We start from the raw sequence: 21,159 nt of genomic DNA, 5'->3' as shown, positions 1-21,159 counted from the left end.
GCTCTGTGACAACCAACCCGTGAGATAACCATACCCGGTCTCCTATATGTAGTATATGTAGATATTTTTTCTGTCACTCTTTCAATGAATTTGTTTAACAAATACACACATTATCTGAAAATGTGGATCATTTCAATCCAGCCTTCTACTGTCATATATATATCCCTGTATGGCTAAGACTTTTTGTCGAAACTTGCAGTTGCCAATAAATTTTTCCTCCGTCTTGCATTTAGACAACGCATGCAGAGGCCACTATTTCCAAAAAAAAAAACTTCTGTTGGAACTGAAAGTGGAGATGAGCCTTTATTGTTACTCAGTCTTTTCAAATATTTTTGACCCGATTCGTGTACCCATGTAAATTTTCCTGGCTGTGCCTGAAGTACCTGAACGTGACTACGCTCTGCCATACAGATTAATAATGAAATTTGTCTAGCCATAAAAATACTTATTATAGCGGAATATGTTAACACAATAATTAATATTTACTTATGTTGGGTTAGTCTCTCATTTCATAACAACATTTTAACTAGTTATCTTTTATAATTATTATACGTGGATTATTTAACTGGTTCTTCAAACTATTATGGCATAAACCTATCCCTGTCCACGTCATATTATAATCAAAATATGAACCGCGAACTCTCAGCTGCCAGTACGTACAGCAAGAAGGTTATTAGCGGATTAATGTCGCTGATTGGTAGTTATTGACATTATATGCATTTCATCTATACTTATCCCTGTACATTAGTGTAATAGAGATGACTATTATTTCGTTTATTAGTTTTGATTACATGCTCTGTAAACGTATCGTCTTATTTAAATGTCGGCGTAATTGTGTACGTGTGCTAATTGTCCCGAGAATTCTCAAATGCGGATTCCATGTTTTATTTCCGTTCACTGGCTATGGAACTTTCAGTAGGAGTAGCAGAGAAAGCGTTCTGATTGTTTGTCCTTGTCAGTTTAATTTTTTTTATTCCCCACCGTAAATTTTAGTATGGCTTATGGTGGGCAACAAATAACCCGACCAAATTACGTAGGTTGTTTTTGGTATGTTGTCAGGAAATGTTAAATAGTGTTTTTAATTTGGCGCATTGCGTACGTTCTGTACCTTACGGGCGCACTCGTATAGCACATCTAGTTGATCCTACCATCTATAAACTCAGTAGACAGAAATTTAGTACAAAAGACATACGCGCGACTAATTATAGAGCAAGATCCCAGAGCCGCCAGACCTTAATTATTTTCTCATGAATAAAATGTATGGCATAATATAGTGTTAGTATATACTTTTAATGTCTGCATACTTGCTATATTGGCCCGACGGCCATTTGTCCGGTACAAGGTGCTAAAGGTTGGTAAATATATTAATAATTACAGTAATATTTTGGACTATTATAGTTTGGTATACGAAATCTAAATTCAACCATTACAGTCGACGACTAGAAATAATTATATTACATAAGGTATATGTTGTAAAACAACGTTGCAACAATTTTAAGACTGTGGTAATACAGTCGTTGCATGGTAGCAATACTCTAATAACAGCTGGACGACTTGTCGGGGGCAGTGCGTGTCCCTAGATGAGAGAACAAGTCCAAAACAGGTTTATTCAAGTCTATATATTCTGAGGGGCCGCAGCCTTAGGGTTCCGAACATTTTGGCTATAATGATTGCTACACTGCTAAACTTACTCGGACGTCGCTGCCGCCATATTTGTTGCCCCGATACGTGGCGGTGCCGCCGCCCTGCAGGAAGTCTGGAATGGGCTGGTCGGCTTGCCGTAGTATTTTGCCCAAGTCCGCGACTAACCCTGCATCCTGAAATTTGTTATAAGTAGAATTAAACTTGTTGCTGACAGTCATTTATTTATTTATTTATATAATAGCCCTTTGTTCTGAACATGTTTATTGTTTTTATGATAGTATGTTAATTTTGAATAGTTATATAATTCAGTGTGCCTGTAGGTGAAGATCTCCTCCTACTACCCCTATCTCCTATATCTGACAGTCATGAAACTTTAATTATTCAATGCAACTGTCAAAATATCCAAGTACAAAAGGTAGGTCTAAGCTAAGACAACCAGCCTAATTGTAATCAATTACAAACTTTTTTTGTTAAAATCTTTAAACAACGTTATGGCTTACTTGGTCTGCATCAAAAAAGGAAACTGCTTTGCCACGGTTTCCAACACGGCCTGTGCGCCCAATTCTGTGGACGTACTCGTCTATGCTCTTGGGCAGATCATAATTTACGACGATGTCGACGTTCTTGATATCTGTTAAAAACAAACATTATTTGAATTTTTCTTTACCCCATATCATTACTTCGTTAAAAAGTGAAACACAAAGTTTAATAAAACTAACTAATTATATTCAGACTGAACATAGGCAGGCAATAATAATAAGATCGCTTTGAAATTAGATCCCTTAAAAGCCTTGACCCCATGCCTTGAGAAAAACTACGTACAAATAAATAATTAAATTGTTTAAAAGAGTCCGTATAATTGCTGCTTGCGACATACATAGAAGAAACATTATATAACAGTGGTAGTGTTGGTATTGGTACCTAAGCCGCGCGCGGCCACGGCGCACTGTGGGCTGAAATTCGGCTTTCATTGACATAGAAACCGAAGTTGTTATTTTTACGTTTTTTTGATTAAAATAGGTTTTGCCCAGTATTGTTATGGTAACCTATGAATTTTAGACGATTTGGAATGAAAATTGTGGAGTTACGATTTTTTTTCAAAATAAATGTATGCAGCAGGAACAAGAAATCATCATTACTCAAGAACCGCAAAACAAACCGTAATATCCTCGCAGGTGGTTATATTACGAATTATTTGTGATTTTTTGGCATACTACACATATCCGCCACGGGTGCGGTTTTTTTAAAAAAAATCATTAATTGTTTCTATGGAAAAAGCACAAAAACCAAATTCAACATTTTAAGATTTTTTTGATTGAAATGGGTTTTGCTCAGTGTGTTTATGCTAAGTTATAAGTTTCACACGATTTGAGTTGAAAATGGTAGAATTATGTTTAAAAAAAAAATGTATGGAGCCGGAACAAAATATCAAAATATCTCAAGAACCACAACAAATACGGTAATATCCTCGCAGATAGTTATGCTACGAATTATTTGTGATTTTTTGGCATACTACATATATCCGCCACGGGTGCGGTTTTTTTTTAAAATCATTAATTGTTTTTATGGAAAAAGCACTAAAACCAAATTCAACATTTTAAGATTTTTTTGATTGAAATGGGTTTTGCTCAGTGTAAGTTTCACACGATTTGAGTTGAAAATGGTAGTTATGATTTTTTTTCAAAAAAAATGTATGGAGCCGGAACAAAATATCAAAATATCGCACCCGTGGCGGATATATGTAGTATGCCAAAAAATCACAAATAATTCGTAGCATAACTATCTGCGAGGAGATTATCGTATTTGTTGCGGTTCTTGAGATATTTTGATATTTTGTTCCGGCTCCATACATTTTTTTTGAAAAAAAAAATCATAACTCTACCATTTTCAACTCAAATCGTGTGAAACTTATAACTTAGCATAAACACACTGAGCAAAACCCATTTCAATCAAAAAAATCGTAAAATGTTGAATTTGGTTTTAGTGCTTTTTCCATAAATACAATTAATGATTTAAAAAAAAAAAACCGCACCCGTGGCGGATATATGTAGTATGCCAAAAAATCACAAATAATTCGTAGCATAACTATCTGCGAGGATATTACCGTATTTGTTGTGGTTCTTGAGATATTTTGATATTTTGTTACGGCTCCATAAATTTTTTTTGAAAAAAAAATCATAACTCTATCTACCATTTTCAACTCAAATCGTGTGAAACTTATAACTTAGCATAAACACACTGAGCAAAACCCATTTCAATCAAAAAAATCTTAAAGTGTTGAATTTGGTTTTTGTGCTTTTTCCATAGAAACAATTAATGATTTAAAAAAAAAAACCGCACCCGTGGCGGATATATGTAGTATGCCAAAAAATCACAAATAATTCGTAGTATAACCACCTGCGAGGATATTACGGTTTGTTTTGCGGTTCTTGAGTAATGATGATTTCTTGTTCCTGCTCCATACATTTATTTTGAAAAAAAAAATCGTAACTCCACAATTTTCATTCCAAATCGTCTAAAATTTACCATAACAATACTGGGCAAAACCTATTTTAATCAAAAAAACGTAAAAATAACAACTTCGGTTTCTATGTCAATGAAAGCCGACTAACTACTACTAGAAAAAACTAACGTTTAACCCTCATATAGATCATATTTTAAACAAGGCATATAAACAACTGGGTTTCGTTCTTCGCGTGGCAAAACCTTTTCGAAGACCTCTCACTTATAAACTTCTTTATAATAGTTACGTTCGCAGCAGATTGGAATTTGCTTCTGTGGTTTGGAATCCTTTGTTTAATGTCCATAAGACTCGAATTGAAAGACTCCAGAAAAAGTTCATTAAAGCACTGGAATTTCGAGTGGGTCGTAACTATGTAAATTACGCTTCCTCGGCTACACATCATAATATCCAGCCACTTTCACTTAGACGGTCCTGTACAGATTTAGTATTTTTATTCAAAATTATTAATAATATTGTAGATGCCCCCGACTTATTACATAAAATTCGGTTTAAAGAATCTTTATTGTTGTCTAAGAAATTACAGAAATTTCACTTAAAGACAACTTATAAATAGCTAACTTAAAAAAACAATACAAGTTACGCAATAATTAATAAAAATTGGTTTCCGTGTCCCCCGTAGAAATGAACGTAGTTGTCGCAGTAAGGCATTATTTAGCATTTCTAACAGCAGAACGAAATACGCACAGCATTCATATATTGGGCGCGCATGTAGGCAGTACAATGAAAAATGTATGGACGCAGATTTGTTTTGCAATTCATTAGGCCTCTTTAAAAGAGCAGTATATTCTTTTCTAAAATAACGGTGAAAAGTTGCAGCAACCTGATAATAGGTACCTGTGATTTAAGTATTTTCTCAGTTCTCTACATATATATATATATATATATATATATTATATATATAAATTTACGCTTTTGTTATGTACGCTATAAGTTTACACTATTATTATTTTTTCAATTGTACATCGAATAATTTAAAATTAGGAAACTATAGGTCTATAACGAAATCAATCCATAGCTATTAGCTAAGTTGCTCATATGTTTATTTTAAGACTGTTTGTTTCTCAATAAATTAAAAAAAAAAAAAAAAAAAAAAGAAAGCCGAATTTCAGCCCACAGTGCGGCGGTGGCGACGAGGATGCAGTGCGCGCCGCTTTTGAAGTTCTGCAGCGCCAGCTCGCGCTCGCGCTGCATGCGGTCGCCGTGGATGGACGACGTCAGCATCTGCTGCTCCGACAGCAGCGCCGCGATGTACATTATATAACAGTGGTAGTGTTGGTATTGGTACCTAAGCCGCGCGCGGCCACGGCGGTGGCGACGAGGATGCAGTGCGCGCCGCTCTTGAAGTTCTGCAGCGCCAGCTCGCGCTCGCGCTGCATGCGGTCGCCGTGGATGGACGACGTCAGCATCTGCTGCTCCGACAGCAGCGCCGCGATGTACATTATATAACAGTGGTAGTGTTGGTATTGGTACCTAAGCCGCGCGCGGCCACGGCGGTGGCGACGAGGATGCAGTGCGCGCCGCTCTTGAAGTTCTGCAGCGCCAGCTCGCGCTCGCGCTGCATGCGGTCGCCGTGGATGGACGACGTCAGCATCTGCTGCTCCGACAGCAGCGCCGCGATGTACATTATATAACAGTGGTAGTGTTGGTATTGGTACCTAAGCCGCGCGCGGCCACGGCGGTGGCGACGAGGATGCAGTGCGCGCCGCTCTTGAAGTTCTGCAGCGCCAGCTCGCGCTCGCGCTGCATGCGGTCGCCGTGGATGGACGACGTCAGCATCTGCTGCTCCGACAGCAGCGCCGCGATGTACATTATATAACAGTGGTAGTGTTGGTATTGGTACCTAAGCCGCGCGCGGCCACGGCGGTGGCGACGAGGATGCAGTGCGCGCCGCTCTTGAAGTTCTGCAGCGCCAGCTCGCGCTCGCGCTGCATGCGGTCGCCGTGGATGGACGACGTCAGCATCTGCTGCTCCGACAGCAGCGCCGCGATGTACATTATATAGCAGTGGTAGTGTTGGTATTGGTACCTAAGCCGCGCGCGGCCACGGCGGTGGCGACGAGGATGCAGTGCGCGCCGCTCTTGAAGTTCTGCAGCGCCAGCTCGCGCTCGCGCTGCATGCGGTCGCCGTGGATGGACGACGTCAGCATCTGCTGCTCCGACAGCAGCGCCGCGATGTACATTATATAACAGTGGTAGTGTTGGTATTGGTACCTAAGCCGCGCGCGGCCACGGCGGTGGCGACGAGGATGCAGTGCGCGCCGCTCTTGAAGTTCTGCAGCGCCAGCTCGCGCTCGCGCTGCATGCGGTCGCCGTGGATGGACGACGTCAGCATCTGCTGCTCCGACAGCAGCGCCGCGATGTACATTATATAACAGTGGTAGTGTTGGTATTGGTACCTAAGCCGCGCGCGGCCACGGCGGTGGCGACGAGGATGCAGTGCGCGCCGCTCTTGAAGTTCTGCAGCGCCAGCTCGCGCTCGCGCTGCATGCGGTCGCCGTGGATGGACGACGTCAGCATCTGCTGCTCCGACAGCAGCGCCGCGATGTACATTATATAACAGTGGTAGTGTTGGTATTGGTACCTAAGCCGCGCGCGGCCACGGCGGTGGCGACGAGGATGCAGTGCGCGCCGCTCTTGAAGTTCTGCAGCGCCAGCTCGCGCTCGCGCTGCATGCGGTCGCCGTGGATGGACGACGTCAGCATCTGCTGCTCCGACAGCAGCGCCGCGATGTACATTATATAACAGTGGTAGTGTTGGTATTGGTACCTAAGCCGCGCGCGGCCACGGCGGTGGCGACGAGGATGCAGTGCGCGCCGCTCTTGAAGTTCTGCAGCGCCAGCTCGCGCTCGCGCTGCATGCGGTCGCCGTGGATGGACGACGTCAGCATCTGCTGCTCCGACAACAGCGACGCGATGAAGTCCGCGTTGCGCTTCGTCTCCACGAACACGAGGATGCGCTTCTTATCTAAACGTTTACAATTAACATTGCTAATCAAAAATATATGCACTCGCCTACTTTACATAAATTAGTTCAGCAATATTAGTGTTGCTCACAATGCTTTATGCAATGATTAGAGCGCGTTAGCGAAACTAGGTACTCTAAATTCGTTCATTATTAATAATATAATAAATTAAATCGAAATTTGAATCGAAAATAGACAAAAAATACATTTAATTTATTTAATTACCATTTTCTTCAATCAGTTTCTTTAAAGTATTCTGCTTTTCATACTTTGTGACCTGATGAAATATTTGTTCGACGTCCGCGCTTGCACCACCCACTATACCGACAGCCACGAATAAATAGTTGTTTAAAAATTTCATAGCCAAATTTTGGATGTCCTCTGGGAAGGTTGCGGAGAACATAAGCGTTTGACGTTCGCCCTGCAAAATAAGTACAAAATTTTTATTTTAGAAACAATAAGAAGCACTAGAATACGCATCTCAAATATGGAATCCTCAGTATCAAGTTTATGGTGATAGGGTTGAGGGATTACAATCCAAATTCATCAAATTTCTGTGTTATAAAATGCGAGTCAACTATAGTTCTATTGACTACCTAAAGCTGTGTAAGAAACATAATTTGATCCCACTTGTTAAGCGCCGTTAAATTGCGGACATAGTGTCCTTAGTAAATATTATTAAAGGTAATGTAGATTGACCAAATTTACTTAATCCGATATCTTTTAATATTCCGTCAAGGAGGCTAAGGTATTTTCGTCCCATTAGTTACCAAGCTACTACTAGGTATAGAAAAAACAGTTTCATATTCAGGGCAGGCATGAGTTTAAATAAAGTTTTTATAAATTGTGATATCGACATATATAATGATAGCATACCAGTAATAAAATACATCTGTTCTTATGCTGCAGGAACTTGTATGTGTAAATTAAGTTGGGCAAAAACTTTTTATAATCTAATATTATCTCTATGATACAAATACAACGGATGCAGCCTGTCGTGAGATAGATAACAACAGACGATAGGTTATTTTCGTCTATTGACCCGCTTGTTGACATCTCTATTGCATTCAAATTATAGGGACTGTGCGCGTTGGAGGGTCTGCCATCTTGTGGCCTGGATCGGAACTATAAACATGTACATTTACACGTCACGTGTTTTCTTGTGCTTAGTAAGTTCTGCCATCTTGTGGGCTACATCGGAACAAAAAACATCACATTTACGCCTCGCGCCAAAAATCTGACGGCTCCTGTGCTGCCTCCTACAGTTCATGCACACTCCCTATAATATTGCTGTCAAGCTCGCAGTGACATTGACAACTAGTGTAAGGTGTACGCATAAAAAAACCGCAAATCGATGTACAGTTTAGCCGTTTGGCACACGCATACAAGAGATAAGAAAAGTTACCTGCAGTTTCTAAAAAAATCCCTTAGGAGGGGAGTGCTGAGTATTTTTTTTTGTATGAGAAAAAAAAATGATTTTACAGAAACCTATTGTGTGTGGTAACATATGAAAGGGCTTTTCGAGGCGATTCTAAAAATATACCACATCGTTACATTTCAGCCTTTTTTTAAATAAAACAAAAATAATTTTCAAAACACCAAGTTTGGGGTCCTCCAGATACGATATGGTTGGGTTTTTTTTGCACAATATCTCACAAATGACACGCGATATCCTAATATCTAACTCCAAAAAAGCAATTTAGAAAATAATTTCATTTAGTTTTTTTTTTTCAATAAAGTGATATGGATATCACGTATCATTTTATGATTAATATGTACCGTATCTGCAGTACAGTTCCAAAAGGCTCTTAAAATAGGTACTGAAGTAGAACTGTGTCACTCTGATATAAAAAAAAAACTAAATGATTATTTTCAATATTGACAACATTTCATTTTTATAAAACCTGAAATTTTACATATGATTTGGAAGAATTTTGCTTCCTGAACACTGCAATATATTAATATAAATTTAATATGGCTTATTACAAAAGAATAAAAAATGTTGTGATTTTACCGATTCCTGCACCAATTAGGTGAAAAGCCATTGCCATTCTTCACGAAAAAAAAAATTACTGTCATAATATTGGGTTTGACACTGTCTATTAAATACGACGTATAGATTGAATTTCAAAACAAAGATAAATTTATTTATATGATTAACTTACTATCTACTAATCGTATTTAAAATGGACAAAGCCGTATGGATCGATGAGCAAACATGATTAGTTGAAGATGTCGGGTACAAACATTTAATTACATTACATTCTTTAGTGTTTATCCGTCGATCTGTCGTCGTATCCGTATCAAAGCCAGAGGGCCTACCGCGAACCACGTTCGACGTGCTGCCTGCCTGTCATACTTACGTACGAATTTATAAGTGCGACAGAGAGGCAACACGTCGAACGTGATTCGCGGTAGGCCCTCTGGTATCGTATCAGTTATATATCCAAATCATCGTAGAAATCTTATATTTTATAGAAATTGTTTTAAAACAACAATGGACCAGTTTAAAACATTGACAATGACAGACAACATCAGATTAATAGTCATGTTTTTAGGGTTCCGTAGCCAAATGGCAAAAAACGGAACCCTTATGGATTCGTCATGTCTGTCTGTCCATATATGTCACAGCCGAAACTATAAGAACTATACTGTTGAAACTTAGTAATTAGATGTATTCTGTGAACAGCATTAAGATTTTAACACAAAAAAAAAACAATACATTTTGGGCGTTTCCATACTAGAACTGAAACTCAAAAAAATTTTTGTTCATCAAACGCATACGTGTGGGGTATCTATGGATAGGTCTTCAAAAATGATATTGAGGTTTCTAATATATATATATATATTTTAAACTGAATAGTTTGCGCGAGAGACCATTCCAAAGTGGTAAAATGTGTGTTGAACGAGATCTATAATTTTTTTTTAATACGTCAGAAATGGTCATTTGATATTTACCAGTCGCTTTTCGGTGAAGGAAAACATCGTGAGGAAACCGGACTAATCCCAACAAGGCCTAGTTTACCCCTCTGGGTTGGAAGGTCAGATGGCAGTCGCTTTCGTAAAAACTAGTGCCTACGCCAAATCTTGGGATTAGTTGTCAAGCGGACCCCAGGCTCCCATGAGCCGTGGCAAAATGCCGGGACAACGCGAGGAAGAAGAAGACGTCAGAAATGGTACGGAACCCTTCATGGGCGAGTCCGACTCGCACTTGGCCGCTTTTTTTTTCTATGGAGATAACTGGAGTTACGCCATTTTAGAATAAGTACACATAAAAAAATATACTAAATTAAATATAAATCATAATGAAAAAATAAACTATTGGCGCATTCTAGTTTCAATTAATATGTAGAGAACCAATAAAATTATAGGGTCAGAAAATTGAAATGTTGTCAATTGCTTTTTTGGGGTTAGATATGAGGGTAACCCGTATCATTTGTGGTATATTGTAAAAAAAAAAACAGGCATATAGTATCTGGGGGAGCCCAAACTTGGTATGTTTTGAATATTATTTTTTGTTTTAATAAAAAAAATGGCTGAAATATAATGACGTGGTATATTTTTAGAATCGCCCCAAAAAGCCCTTTCATACGCCACACACGATAGGTTTCTGAAAAAAAAATATGACTCCGTCCTAAGGGTTTTTTTTTTAGGAACTGCGTGTCAAAAATTTTGTTTTGACCTCTAGTATGCGTGTGCCAAATGGCTAAACTGTACATCGATTTGCGGTTTGTCTTTGAAATTTGACTTGTACCGCTTCCACGAAACAGGCATCATGGGGTACGAAAATCTATATGGAAAATGTTTGCTTTAGCTATTTATTTTAGCTAAGCTCATTAAACTCTGATAAGGTGTTGAGTTTGATATGTGAATGTAGAATTTAGGCTTCAAAGACCCGAGGTCTATTATATTATAAAAATAATTTTTGGTAGATATTAACTTGATGGGGATATTAAGAAGTTTATTTTTATGTAGCACGAATAATGACTGATTATTGACTTACCATTGGAACCATAGTGGGATGTTCCATCATTTTCTCGACGCTGGGCATGAAGCCCATGTCCAGCATACGGTCAGCCTCGTCCAGCACGACGAACCGGATGCTGCCAAACGATACACGATTGCGATCAACGAAATCGTGCAGACGACCTGGTGTCGCGACGAGAATGTGACATCCTCTCTGTAAAAAATAACATTTTTCGATCGTCAGTTACGTCGTTTTACCAGAATTACAAGGTTTAGTTTTTGTTAGCTCCATCAACCATTTGTTGTGCTAGCTAGCTAGCCAATAAATATCGCCGGCTTTTGGAATCACAAAGCTCTAAGAACTGTTAAGTGTTAATGTTTTATGTATGTTGAAGGGCCGCAATTTACTATTGTAATATTACTTACAGAAATGTTGTCTCCTTGATGTCTCACAGCTACTCCTCCATAAGCGACGGCTATTTTTAAGACTGAACCATGTGAGAACTTTCTCGCCTCATTAAAAATTTGTAATGTCAATTCACGAGTAGGTGACATTATCACAACCTGGAAAAATAGATTAAAGTTAATACAATATCAATTGATCATATAGTCTCTAACTTTAAGTCTGTATTTGTTTGTTTAAGTTTACCTGTGGTTCAGCACAGCCGCTAGGGCCAACGACCAACTCACGCGTGTCTTGAAGCAGTGTATTTATAATAGGAAGAAGGAAAGCAGCCTGAAAAAAGGAAAAGATGTTCATAATAGCCAACATGTGTCTCAAAATTTATCTCACACCTAGGAGTTTAGTGGTATTTGCTTGTTCCAAAGAGTCGAACTGGTAATATTTCCTAAATGTTTACTTACTGTTTTTCCAGACCCGGTCTGGGCGCATCCCATCAAATCTCGGCCACCCATAATGATCGGTATAGCGTGTTTTTGTATTGGTGTAGGCTTCTTGTAGCCTGATTTTAGAATGTTGTCCAAGACATACTTTCTGAAGTTTGCAGTTTCAAAACTGTCAATATTTCGTGGTGGATTTTCACCACTTACCTGAAAATTATAAAAAAAGATTGTAACACAACATCTGGTTTATTTAAATAATCCAGTCACTAGTCATATCATATAAAAAAATCTAAAACCAAACCATAACATCATACAAAAATAATTTAAAATTTGACTGCTTAAAAGCCAAGAAGACTTATTTAGTGTCGTTAACAAGAAATATATTAGCTTGACAACTTTTGGATTTAATAAAATATCTTACTTTAACAGCGATGTTGTCAAACTTGTCGAAGTTGATCCCTGAGCTAATTCCGCTGCCAAAGATCTCATCCTCATTCTCCGTGGGCTCGGGCGGCACGTAGGTGACGGGCGGCTTCTTTGGTTCGCCGTTCTCGTCGAGCTCGGGCTCCTGGTCGGCGCCGGCGTCGCCGTCGCGCTCCCCTCGGTCGCCGAAGCCGCCACGGCCTCGCCCGCCGCGCCCGCGGCCGCGGCCTCGCCCGCGCTCGCCGCGTTCTCTGTCGCCGTCGTTATAGTCGTCGCCTTGGGTAGGTAGTATACGATTATGATTAATACTGATACTGACCGAACCTTGTACATAGAACGCACGCGAGCTTAACAAATATATTGAAGACCTGATTCTGACAGATTCTGGTGTTATTGGGTTCTTTCAACTCAGAATCACTAGCATATGATAGCTGATGCAAAAAATATATCCCTGTCCACTAGAGGTGTGCACCGATCTAGACCTCTAGTCCCCCGATTTGATCAGAGAAAGTCTGCCGAGGTCTACCCCTTCCAGCTCCGTCTTCTACTTCTCCATTATACACTCTCTTTATCTTTATTAGCCTTCTTTCACTCATTCTTTCCACGTGTCTTATGGTTTGAGATGGTATCTCAACATAACTTTTTCAATTCTTGTCACTACATCTTTGTTCAGTCAGCACTTTTCCTTTATTACACTGTTCCTAATTCTATTTTGTAATCTCACACCACACACTTCTCAGCGCTCTCGTTTCCACTGCATCCACGTGGCTCTGATGCCTCTTCTGCTATACCTAACTTTCGCTACCATACATAAGTGCGGGCACCAACACCCTCTATGCACATACAACCGTGCTTTTTGTGACACCTTCTGGCTGCTCATAAAAGCCTTACGTGCCCCATCCACACGACACGATTAATTTCCAGCATTTACTCCCTTTCAATGTCTTTATCATGCTTACCGCCTCTAGTAAACAAAGTTGCCAGATACACAAGCTATTTCACTTGGTGGTAGTGGAACTCTTTCTTGACTAATATAAAAATTCACAGTTTGACATATTTCCCCCCTTTCCAAATACCATTCCTTTCCTTTCAAAAGACCCATGCATTCTAGTTACCATCTCCTGCAACTTCACCCGATGATGCTAGCAATACCAGGTCATCTAAAGAAGACATCTGACAAGTAACCCACTCATTCTCAACCCACATTCATCATTTCTCAAATGATGCAATGCAAACTACTGTCCATGAGTAAATATTTATATATTATATATATCGTTGTCTAAGTACCCTCAACACAAGCCTTATTGAGCTTACTGTGGGACTTAGTCAATTTGTGTAATAATGTCCTATAATATTTATTTATTTATCTTATACCTTTAAACGAGCAATTCTTGTATATATATATATATATATATATATATATATATATATATATCTCTGTGATCTCGGAAACGGCTCTAACGATTTCGCTGAATTTGGTATATGGGGGTTTTTGGGGGTATACAATCTATCTTAGTCTTATGTTTGGGAAAACGCGTGTTTTCGAGTTTTCATGCGTTTTTCTTTCGACGCAGAATATGGTCGCTAATTTCGTGTTGCCGGCCACTGTCCGTCTGGTCCAGTGGGTTAAGACGCAGACTGCTAAACGAGTGTTACGGGTTCGAATCTCGCCCGGTGAACTGACTTTTGTTTTTTTTATATGTTCAAGTTTATATATAATTTTTTAATTTTTAGAAAGAAAGAAAGAAATATATTTATTTGCGTGAAATGTGGTACAACAAATTAGATGGTAACATTTTCTATACGTTCAGCACATCTCGCCGACAACATGGGCATGCAAAATCTTTACTTAAATCTAAATATTATTTACATAATTTACATTATATTTACATTTAATCATAATATTTGAACGGCTGCTTGACGACATAATCATACACTACATAATCATCCCTCCATATACACAGATCACAAATTATTACAATGGCCTCAAATAATCAAAATTTATTATTAATTTACAAACGTCATTTAAATAATTATATAATAACAATAAAATTCATGATAAATGTTAAAATAAATGTCTACGTCAAATTAGCTTAAATACCAAAAAATTCATTAATTGAATAAAAACATTTTTCTAATAACCATTTATACAATTGAATACTAAAAGGTTTGAGAGCAAGTTGAGTTAAATCATTTGGCAAATTATTGTAGATTTTTATTGCCATTGGATAAGAGTTTTTACTGCAAAACTTAGTACGATATATGGCCGGTAACACAAGTCTGTCAGGATATCTTGTGTTAAAATTGCACACATCTCTCAGTTTTACGAACAAATGTGGGTGTGTTTTGATAAACTTGCAAGTTTCAAAGATATATAGTGACGGCAAAGTCAGCAATTTAAGACTAATAAAAAGAGGTTTACATGGCGTGCGAGGCGGTACACCACATATAGCTCGTACGCACTTCTTTTGTGCAATAAACACTCTTTTTATATCAGTCGAGTTTCCCCACAGCAACAGGCCGTACCTTAAGACTGAGGCTACATATCCATGATATGCTGTAAGAGCTATATTTTTATCCACTAGTGTAGAAAGTCTTCTAAGTACATAGACAAAACGATTTATTCTTTTACAGACAATATCTATTTGTGGCTTCCAGCTACAGTTTCTATCGAGCATTATACCCAAGAAAGTGATATTCTCTGTTTCGGCTATTTGTTCATCTTTATAATTTACATGAATATCAATTCTACTTTTGCGATTATAGAACTGAACATATTTTGTTTTTTCAAGATTGGGCTGTAAGTTGTTGATACCCATCCACGTTATTATATCATTTATTGTATTATTTATGTCAGTATTGTACAGTTCAATGTCATCACAAGGTATTACAATAGATATGTCATCGGCAAATAATATACATTGGTGTCTAGTAACCAAAGGCAAGTCATTAATGTAAAGTAGAAATAAAAGGGGACCCAATACGCTACCTTGAGGTACCCCAGTTTCAATCTCTTTATAATGTGATTTAAATTTACATAATACATTTTCCCGGTCAAGACTTTCTATTTCTACAGACTGTGTGCGCTTAGATAGATAGCTTTTTAACCAACATGATGCCAATCCACGAATGCCATACATTTCACATTTTTGTATGAGGCGCTCATGAGAGACAAAGTCGAAAGCTTTGCTCATATCAAAGAACACTGTGATCACAGGAGTTCTTTTATCCATTTGTTCAGTTATTAATTTAACTAAATTGAATGCCGCTAGTGTTGTACATTTACCTTTCTGGAACCCATTCTGATCTTTATTTATAATATAGTACTTATCACAAAAGTTGGAAATTCTAGCATGCATTGCTCTTTCAAATATTTTTGAAAATACAGATAGTAAAGCTATTGGCCGATAGCTGTTTAAATCTTCAGTATTATTTTTTTTGTACAACGGTTTGACAATAGTTTTCTTTAACTTATCAGGAAATACACCCGTCATGAACGACCAATTGATTAAGTGGCATAATACAGGTGAAACAATATCAATACATCTTTTAAGAACTATTGTTGATATTTCGTCGTAACCAACCGCTTTTGTGCTTTTTAATGTTTTAACTATTTTAGTGACTTCTGCGCTATCACAAGGATACAAAAACATAGTTGAATGATTCATATTCTTACATATATCAAATTTATTGTGATCGTAATCGTTACTTGTCAGATTAATGAAATAGTCATTAAACGATTCTGCTATTTCATGTTTACATCTTATAATCTTACTTGTTTTAATTTGTTCTATTTTATTAGGAATAATACAACCACCAGTTTTGTTCTGTATTAAATTCCATGACGCTTTGCACTTGTTTTTTGCACTATGTAGGTATTTTTTATTTGCAAAGGTATGTGCATGCTTTACACAGGTTTTTAATACTTTCGTGTATTTGTTGTATAAAATTTTAGTCTGTTCATCTTTTGTTTTATAATATTTGAATCGTAAAAGTCTTTTTGTAATTGTTGATCTTTGTATGCCTTTTGTTATCCAGCGTGATTTTTTTTCTTTATTACTCTTTTTTAGGCGAATAATTGGAAAACATAAATTGTAAATTAAAATAAAAGTTTCATGAAAAATGTTAAAAGCACTGTTCATATCGCTACTTATATTATATACATATTTATTGTTTTAGACAAGTTTAATTTAGTAAAAAAATGACCTATGTAATAAGAGAAATTGACAATAGATGGCGTTACTCTGTGACGAGTGCTGTAAGGTTAAAATCGATTGTAAATAATAATAATGGTCAGTTCACATTTTACTTTTTAAGTTTATGTAGATTATCACCTATACACCACCATATTACAATAAATAGTTGTCGCCCAGGTACTTTATTATTTATTTATGAGTAGATAAAACAGCCACGGTGACGCTACACATCCTTGCCTAACACTCTTTTCGATGCTAAGCCACTCGGTGTACTATCCGTTTACTCTCACACAACCACTGGAATAGAGTGGAACAAAATACAATTGAATGAAAGGCTTTTTATAGGCAACTGAGTGACTAAAAATAAATATTAAATTTAAATCGCAAAAATAATACCCTACTACATTTTTTTGTTTGGATGCTTATATGTAATTATAATAGTATTCATTCACGCAACGATGCATTTGTACTAAAAGTTTTATCTACAAATATTGAATACGTCAAATTTTTGCGTTTCGTGTCGTTTTTATAAATGTGGACATCGCAGTAGGATGATAAAACTAGTCAATTAAGTGGATTTCTACAAAATATCATTAGTTTTTGCAATATTTGAAAATAGTTTTTGAATAAAACGATAAAAAAACCGATACCCGGTCATTTTCTTATTTCTTTAAAATATTCGAATTTTATTCGAATATCTCGTCAGAAAAAGTCCAATATTCGAATACCTGAAAGTTTCGAATATTTGCAATCCCTAATCAGCCGAATATGAACTTGTCACTGGTCTGAAACAAGCTCTTTTGCCACTTTCACTGATGCTGTTCAACTTGGCACTCGAATATATCATCCGAAAATTGATTATGTGTGATGGGGGTGTAGAGTTCCGTTGAACTCTACACCCCCATCACACATAATGATCAAATGTTTGCCGTTGCAAACATTAGATCATGTTGATGACTTGGGGCTATAGGCTCAAAACAAAAGCGACCTGGCCATGGCTAGGATCGTAGAGTAGGAAGGAAAGAATATTGGTCTGATAATCAACCACCAGAAAACAGAATATCTCCAAATAAAAGGTAATCAGCATATCAGATCGAAATCGGAGCAACTACGTAGGTACCAAGGTATGAATCATATTAGGTACCTTAGTTGCAGTGCCGGATGTTACTAACCGAAGGGAAGAGGAGATAGATGTTCGAATTAGGGATTGCAATCCGGTCCGGCGGATCCGGTAATCCGGCCGGATCCGGCACTTTTCAGGAGCTACCGGATCCGGTAAAAATCACCGGATCCGGTAAAAAAAAAAACGCCTAAATACAGCACGCGCTGTGCGTTTTAGGTGAGGAAAAAGCGACGGATGAGAGATATACAGTTGGATAGAACAAAAAACTAGTGAAGAAGTTTAAATATAGTGAGATAAAAATATATTTATTATGACTCGGGTTGAAATGGGATAGGCATGTCGACAAGTTGTGCAGCAGAATAGCTAGTGCCTGCTTCGCTCTAAGCAGAGTTGCTAGGACAGTGACTCCAGAGGTCGCCCGTACGTGTTACTTTGCAACCGTACACTCTGTTGCAATATGGAGCTGAACTCTGGGGTCGCTGTGCTGAGTGGGAAAGGGTCTTTCGCCTGCAAAAACGTGCCATTAGAATCCTTTCACGAGTACCAATTGATACACCGGCTAAAGACCTTTTTAAAGAGTTAGGCATTCTTACGTTACCTGCTATTGTAATTATGCAGATAGCAGTTTATGTGCGTGAAAATATTCACACCTATAAAACAAATGGCATTATACATGGGCGCAATACTCGAAATGCACATAAGCTCGTTGCTATCAGCCGCAAGCTTGCCAAGTCCTCGAAACTGACTCATGTGACGGGCCCCACAGTATATAACCGTCTACCAAAAAAATATAACTGGGGCCCCAAGCGTAAGCAGCTTTAAACATCGCCTAAGAAGTTGGCTTATTGAGCGCCCGTTCTACAATTATGACGAGTTCATAATGACCAATTAATAATTGTGCTATTTACTTTGATTACTCACTATTGAAAGTATTGACATTTTTTATTATTATTAGTGACTTGTAAATTAGCTTTACAAATAAATGATTATGATTATGATTATTATGACGATAACTGGGAACAGGAGAGAATTTCTTCTTCTTTCATGTTGGTGGCATGATATGACGTTTACATAAATACTGTAATAGAAGGAAAAATTTAAGGATGGAGATGCCATGGAAGGCATTTGTAATTTATGCTAGAGAGAAGGTTAATGTTATGTCATAATGTTGTGATAGAAGATTAAAACTAAACAAATGAACAGGATTAAGTTGGCAGTACTCAACCGACTTGAGTTGAGCTCATCATATATATGTATATTGATAATCTTTAGTAGATCTAGATTCTTTTCTATTCAAATTTAAGAAAGAATCTTTTGTCTTCACAATTTCAACCAATTTTATGCAATTTCCTACATCTTCGTACGTACGTGTTACTCTACGTCTAGCCAATTCTTTACTTGATCCATGTAACTTTTCTTAGGGAGTCCCTTTCCGCGATGGTTTTAATCCTACACTCTATTATTTTTGCACGAGATCGCTGTGTCGTATTTCGTTCCCTATAATTTGCCCTTCTATCCCTAAACAACATTTTTTTAAATCATACATTCTACTACTTTCACGCACAAAAAAATGAGAGCAAGATAATATTGGAGCGCATTTAATATCACTTTGGTTAAAAGTAAAATATATATCTTCTTTTGTTACTAGAATGGATGTCAACGTTACAAAGACTTCAATCAAAGAACAGTTAGGAAAACTTGTCCTTTCAAGGACTTCCATTTCCCACCCCAAATCCCATCATCAGGCTTTGTAAACTACTCAAATTCATAAATATAATCGAAAATTTGAGTACTTGTGAATGGTTAAATATAATAAAAACCGATTTCATATTTTGTTTTTAAAGTGATATTGACATTGTAACACTTTTTACTACTAAGTTCTATTTTATTTTTAAGAATTTATTTATTTACTTCAAATTATAGATTTAGGAATACGTATTACGCAAAAAACTAGAAAAATATGTCACTTAATTAACTTTAATATCCCTATACCAATCCGGATTGAAAATCAATCCGGTTTGCAATCCCTAGTTCGAATCCAAAATGCCCTAAGATGCTCAGCAGCGCTCCACCGAGTTATGTCCAAGCTGATCAGTAGACTGGCCAAGATTCGAGTCTACAAGACAGTAATTAGATTTTGATGCATGTTTTACACGGACTCTGACTCAGAAAAAAGAGAACCTCTTAGTGACGAAGACGAAATTCTGGCGGAATATTCTGAGACCTATCAGAGATGAAGAATAGAGAAGTTGAAAGCGTAGGAAAAATAGGGAGCTAGAGAAGCTAGTTGCGGCACCCAATATAATTTACCTAGCGAAATTATAGCCGAACGAATTCGCTGGCTCGGTCACTTGCACTGAGAGAAAAAATATTGTTCGAATAAAAAACCTGATATCTAAAAAACGGGAATAGCAAACTATTAATTTTTAAATTTTTTTTCTAGGCGATAGTAAATATTATAATTTCAAGAAAATTTTATTAATTTCATAGTATAGGAAATACAAAACGGTTTTACTTAATCGTGAAATTAATATTCTTTACTCGGAATAACAGAGTTGTACAAATTCTATAAAACTTTCCTTGGGTTTATAAATGGTGTACTATCTCCAGTACGTAAAGATTACTAGATAATACAAATGCGATTTATTAAAGTCGGTGGCTACAAATGAGTATTAATAATTAAAAGCCAATTCTAATTTCTAACAAATCTCTTTCTTATTCTTAGTTTTATTCTTATTTCCGTAAACAGTAAAATAGCTTTATAAATATTAGTAAAGTGTACTAATGGTTTGTAAACGCACCGACCGCCCCTCCCCCCGCACGCGTACCCAGTATCTATCCTCGACTCGTCCATTTTGCTTGTAACCTCATCGGCGAAACGACGAAAAATTGTGATTGTGCCAAAAAAATTAGTGTGTGGTGCTGTGGTGTGTCGTTCGTTAGTTGACATGGACTTATTAACGGCGGACTTACTAAAGTCGTGGGGTTTCTCCCAGTATAATTTCTGTATTTTTTGCTAAGTGTTTTGCGTTTGTTTTTTAGGGTTTTTTATCTTAAATAAATTTAAAATATAATCAGCTGATCGGACAGCAATATAGATATAGTTAATAGAATTATGGTTCAGTTTGGAGTGAGGCGAAACGTGCAGTTGCTGCCTGCGTTCGGCAACGGAATGACACCTTTACCTGCAACTTCCCATAAAAATATGTTTGTGCGATCAGCTGATTACATTTAATTTTAATGTACGTATTTAAAAATAAAATGCAAAGTTTCAAAGGAAGCTTATGCTGTTTGAAATGCAAGCACAAATTGAGAAAAAAAAAATGCGTTGGGGTAGATGCCTTTGTTAAATACGTAAAAATAAATAGTACTGTATTCAAACGTTACCGTAGATTTGTCTGAATTTGCCAAGGTTTGCTTCAATTAATTATATATTCTAGATGAAGAACTGTCATTTAACTTGAAATAAAGTTACTTAA

General features: G+C 37.4%; 1 protein-coding gene across 1 annotated transcript in view; it reads right to left on the bottom strand.

Moving 5' to 3' along the window:
• LOC133527678 (ATP-dependent RNA helicase vasa) overlaps nt 1-21,159 on the bottom strand; it is a 30,270-nt gene that overhangs the window by 2,979 nt on the left and 6,132 nt on the right. The window contains exons 5-13 of the mRNA XM_061864794.1: nt 12,360-12,637; nt 11,960-12,145; nt 11,745-11,831; nt 11,522-11,659; nt 11,133-11,309; nt 7,355-7,550; nt 6,934-7,131; nt 2,145-2,275; nt 1,692-1,817 (exon numbers count right to left, since the gene is read on the bottom strand). Of these exons, the coding sequence (XP_061720778.1) occupies nt 1,692-1,817; nt 2,145-2,275; nt 6,934-7,131; nt 7,355-7,550; nt 11,133-11,309; nt 11,522-11,659; nt 11,745-11,831; nt 11,960-12,145; nt 12,360-12,637 (1,517 nt within the window). The remainder of the gene's footprint in view (nt 1-1,691; nt 1,818-2,144; nt 2,276-6,933; nt 7,132-7,354; nt 7,551-11,132; nt 11,310-11,521; nt 11,660-11,744; nt 11,832-11,959; nt 12,146-12,359; nt 12,638-21,159) is intronic.

The sequence above is a fragment of the Cydia pomonella genome, chromosome 18 (genome assembly GCF_033807575.1).
Source record: "Cydia pomonella isolate Wapato2018A chromosome 18, ilCydPomo1, whole genome shotgun sequence".
Taxonomy (NCBI): domain Eukaryota; kingdom Metazoa; phylum Arthropoda; class Insecta; order Lepidoptera; family Tortricidae; genus Cydia; species Cydia pomonella.
This window is presented reverse-complemented; position numbering and strand designations above follow the sequence as displayed.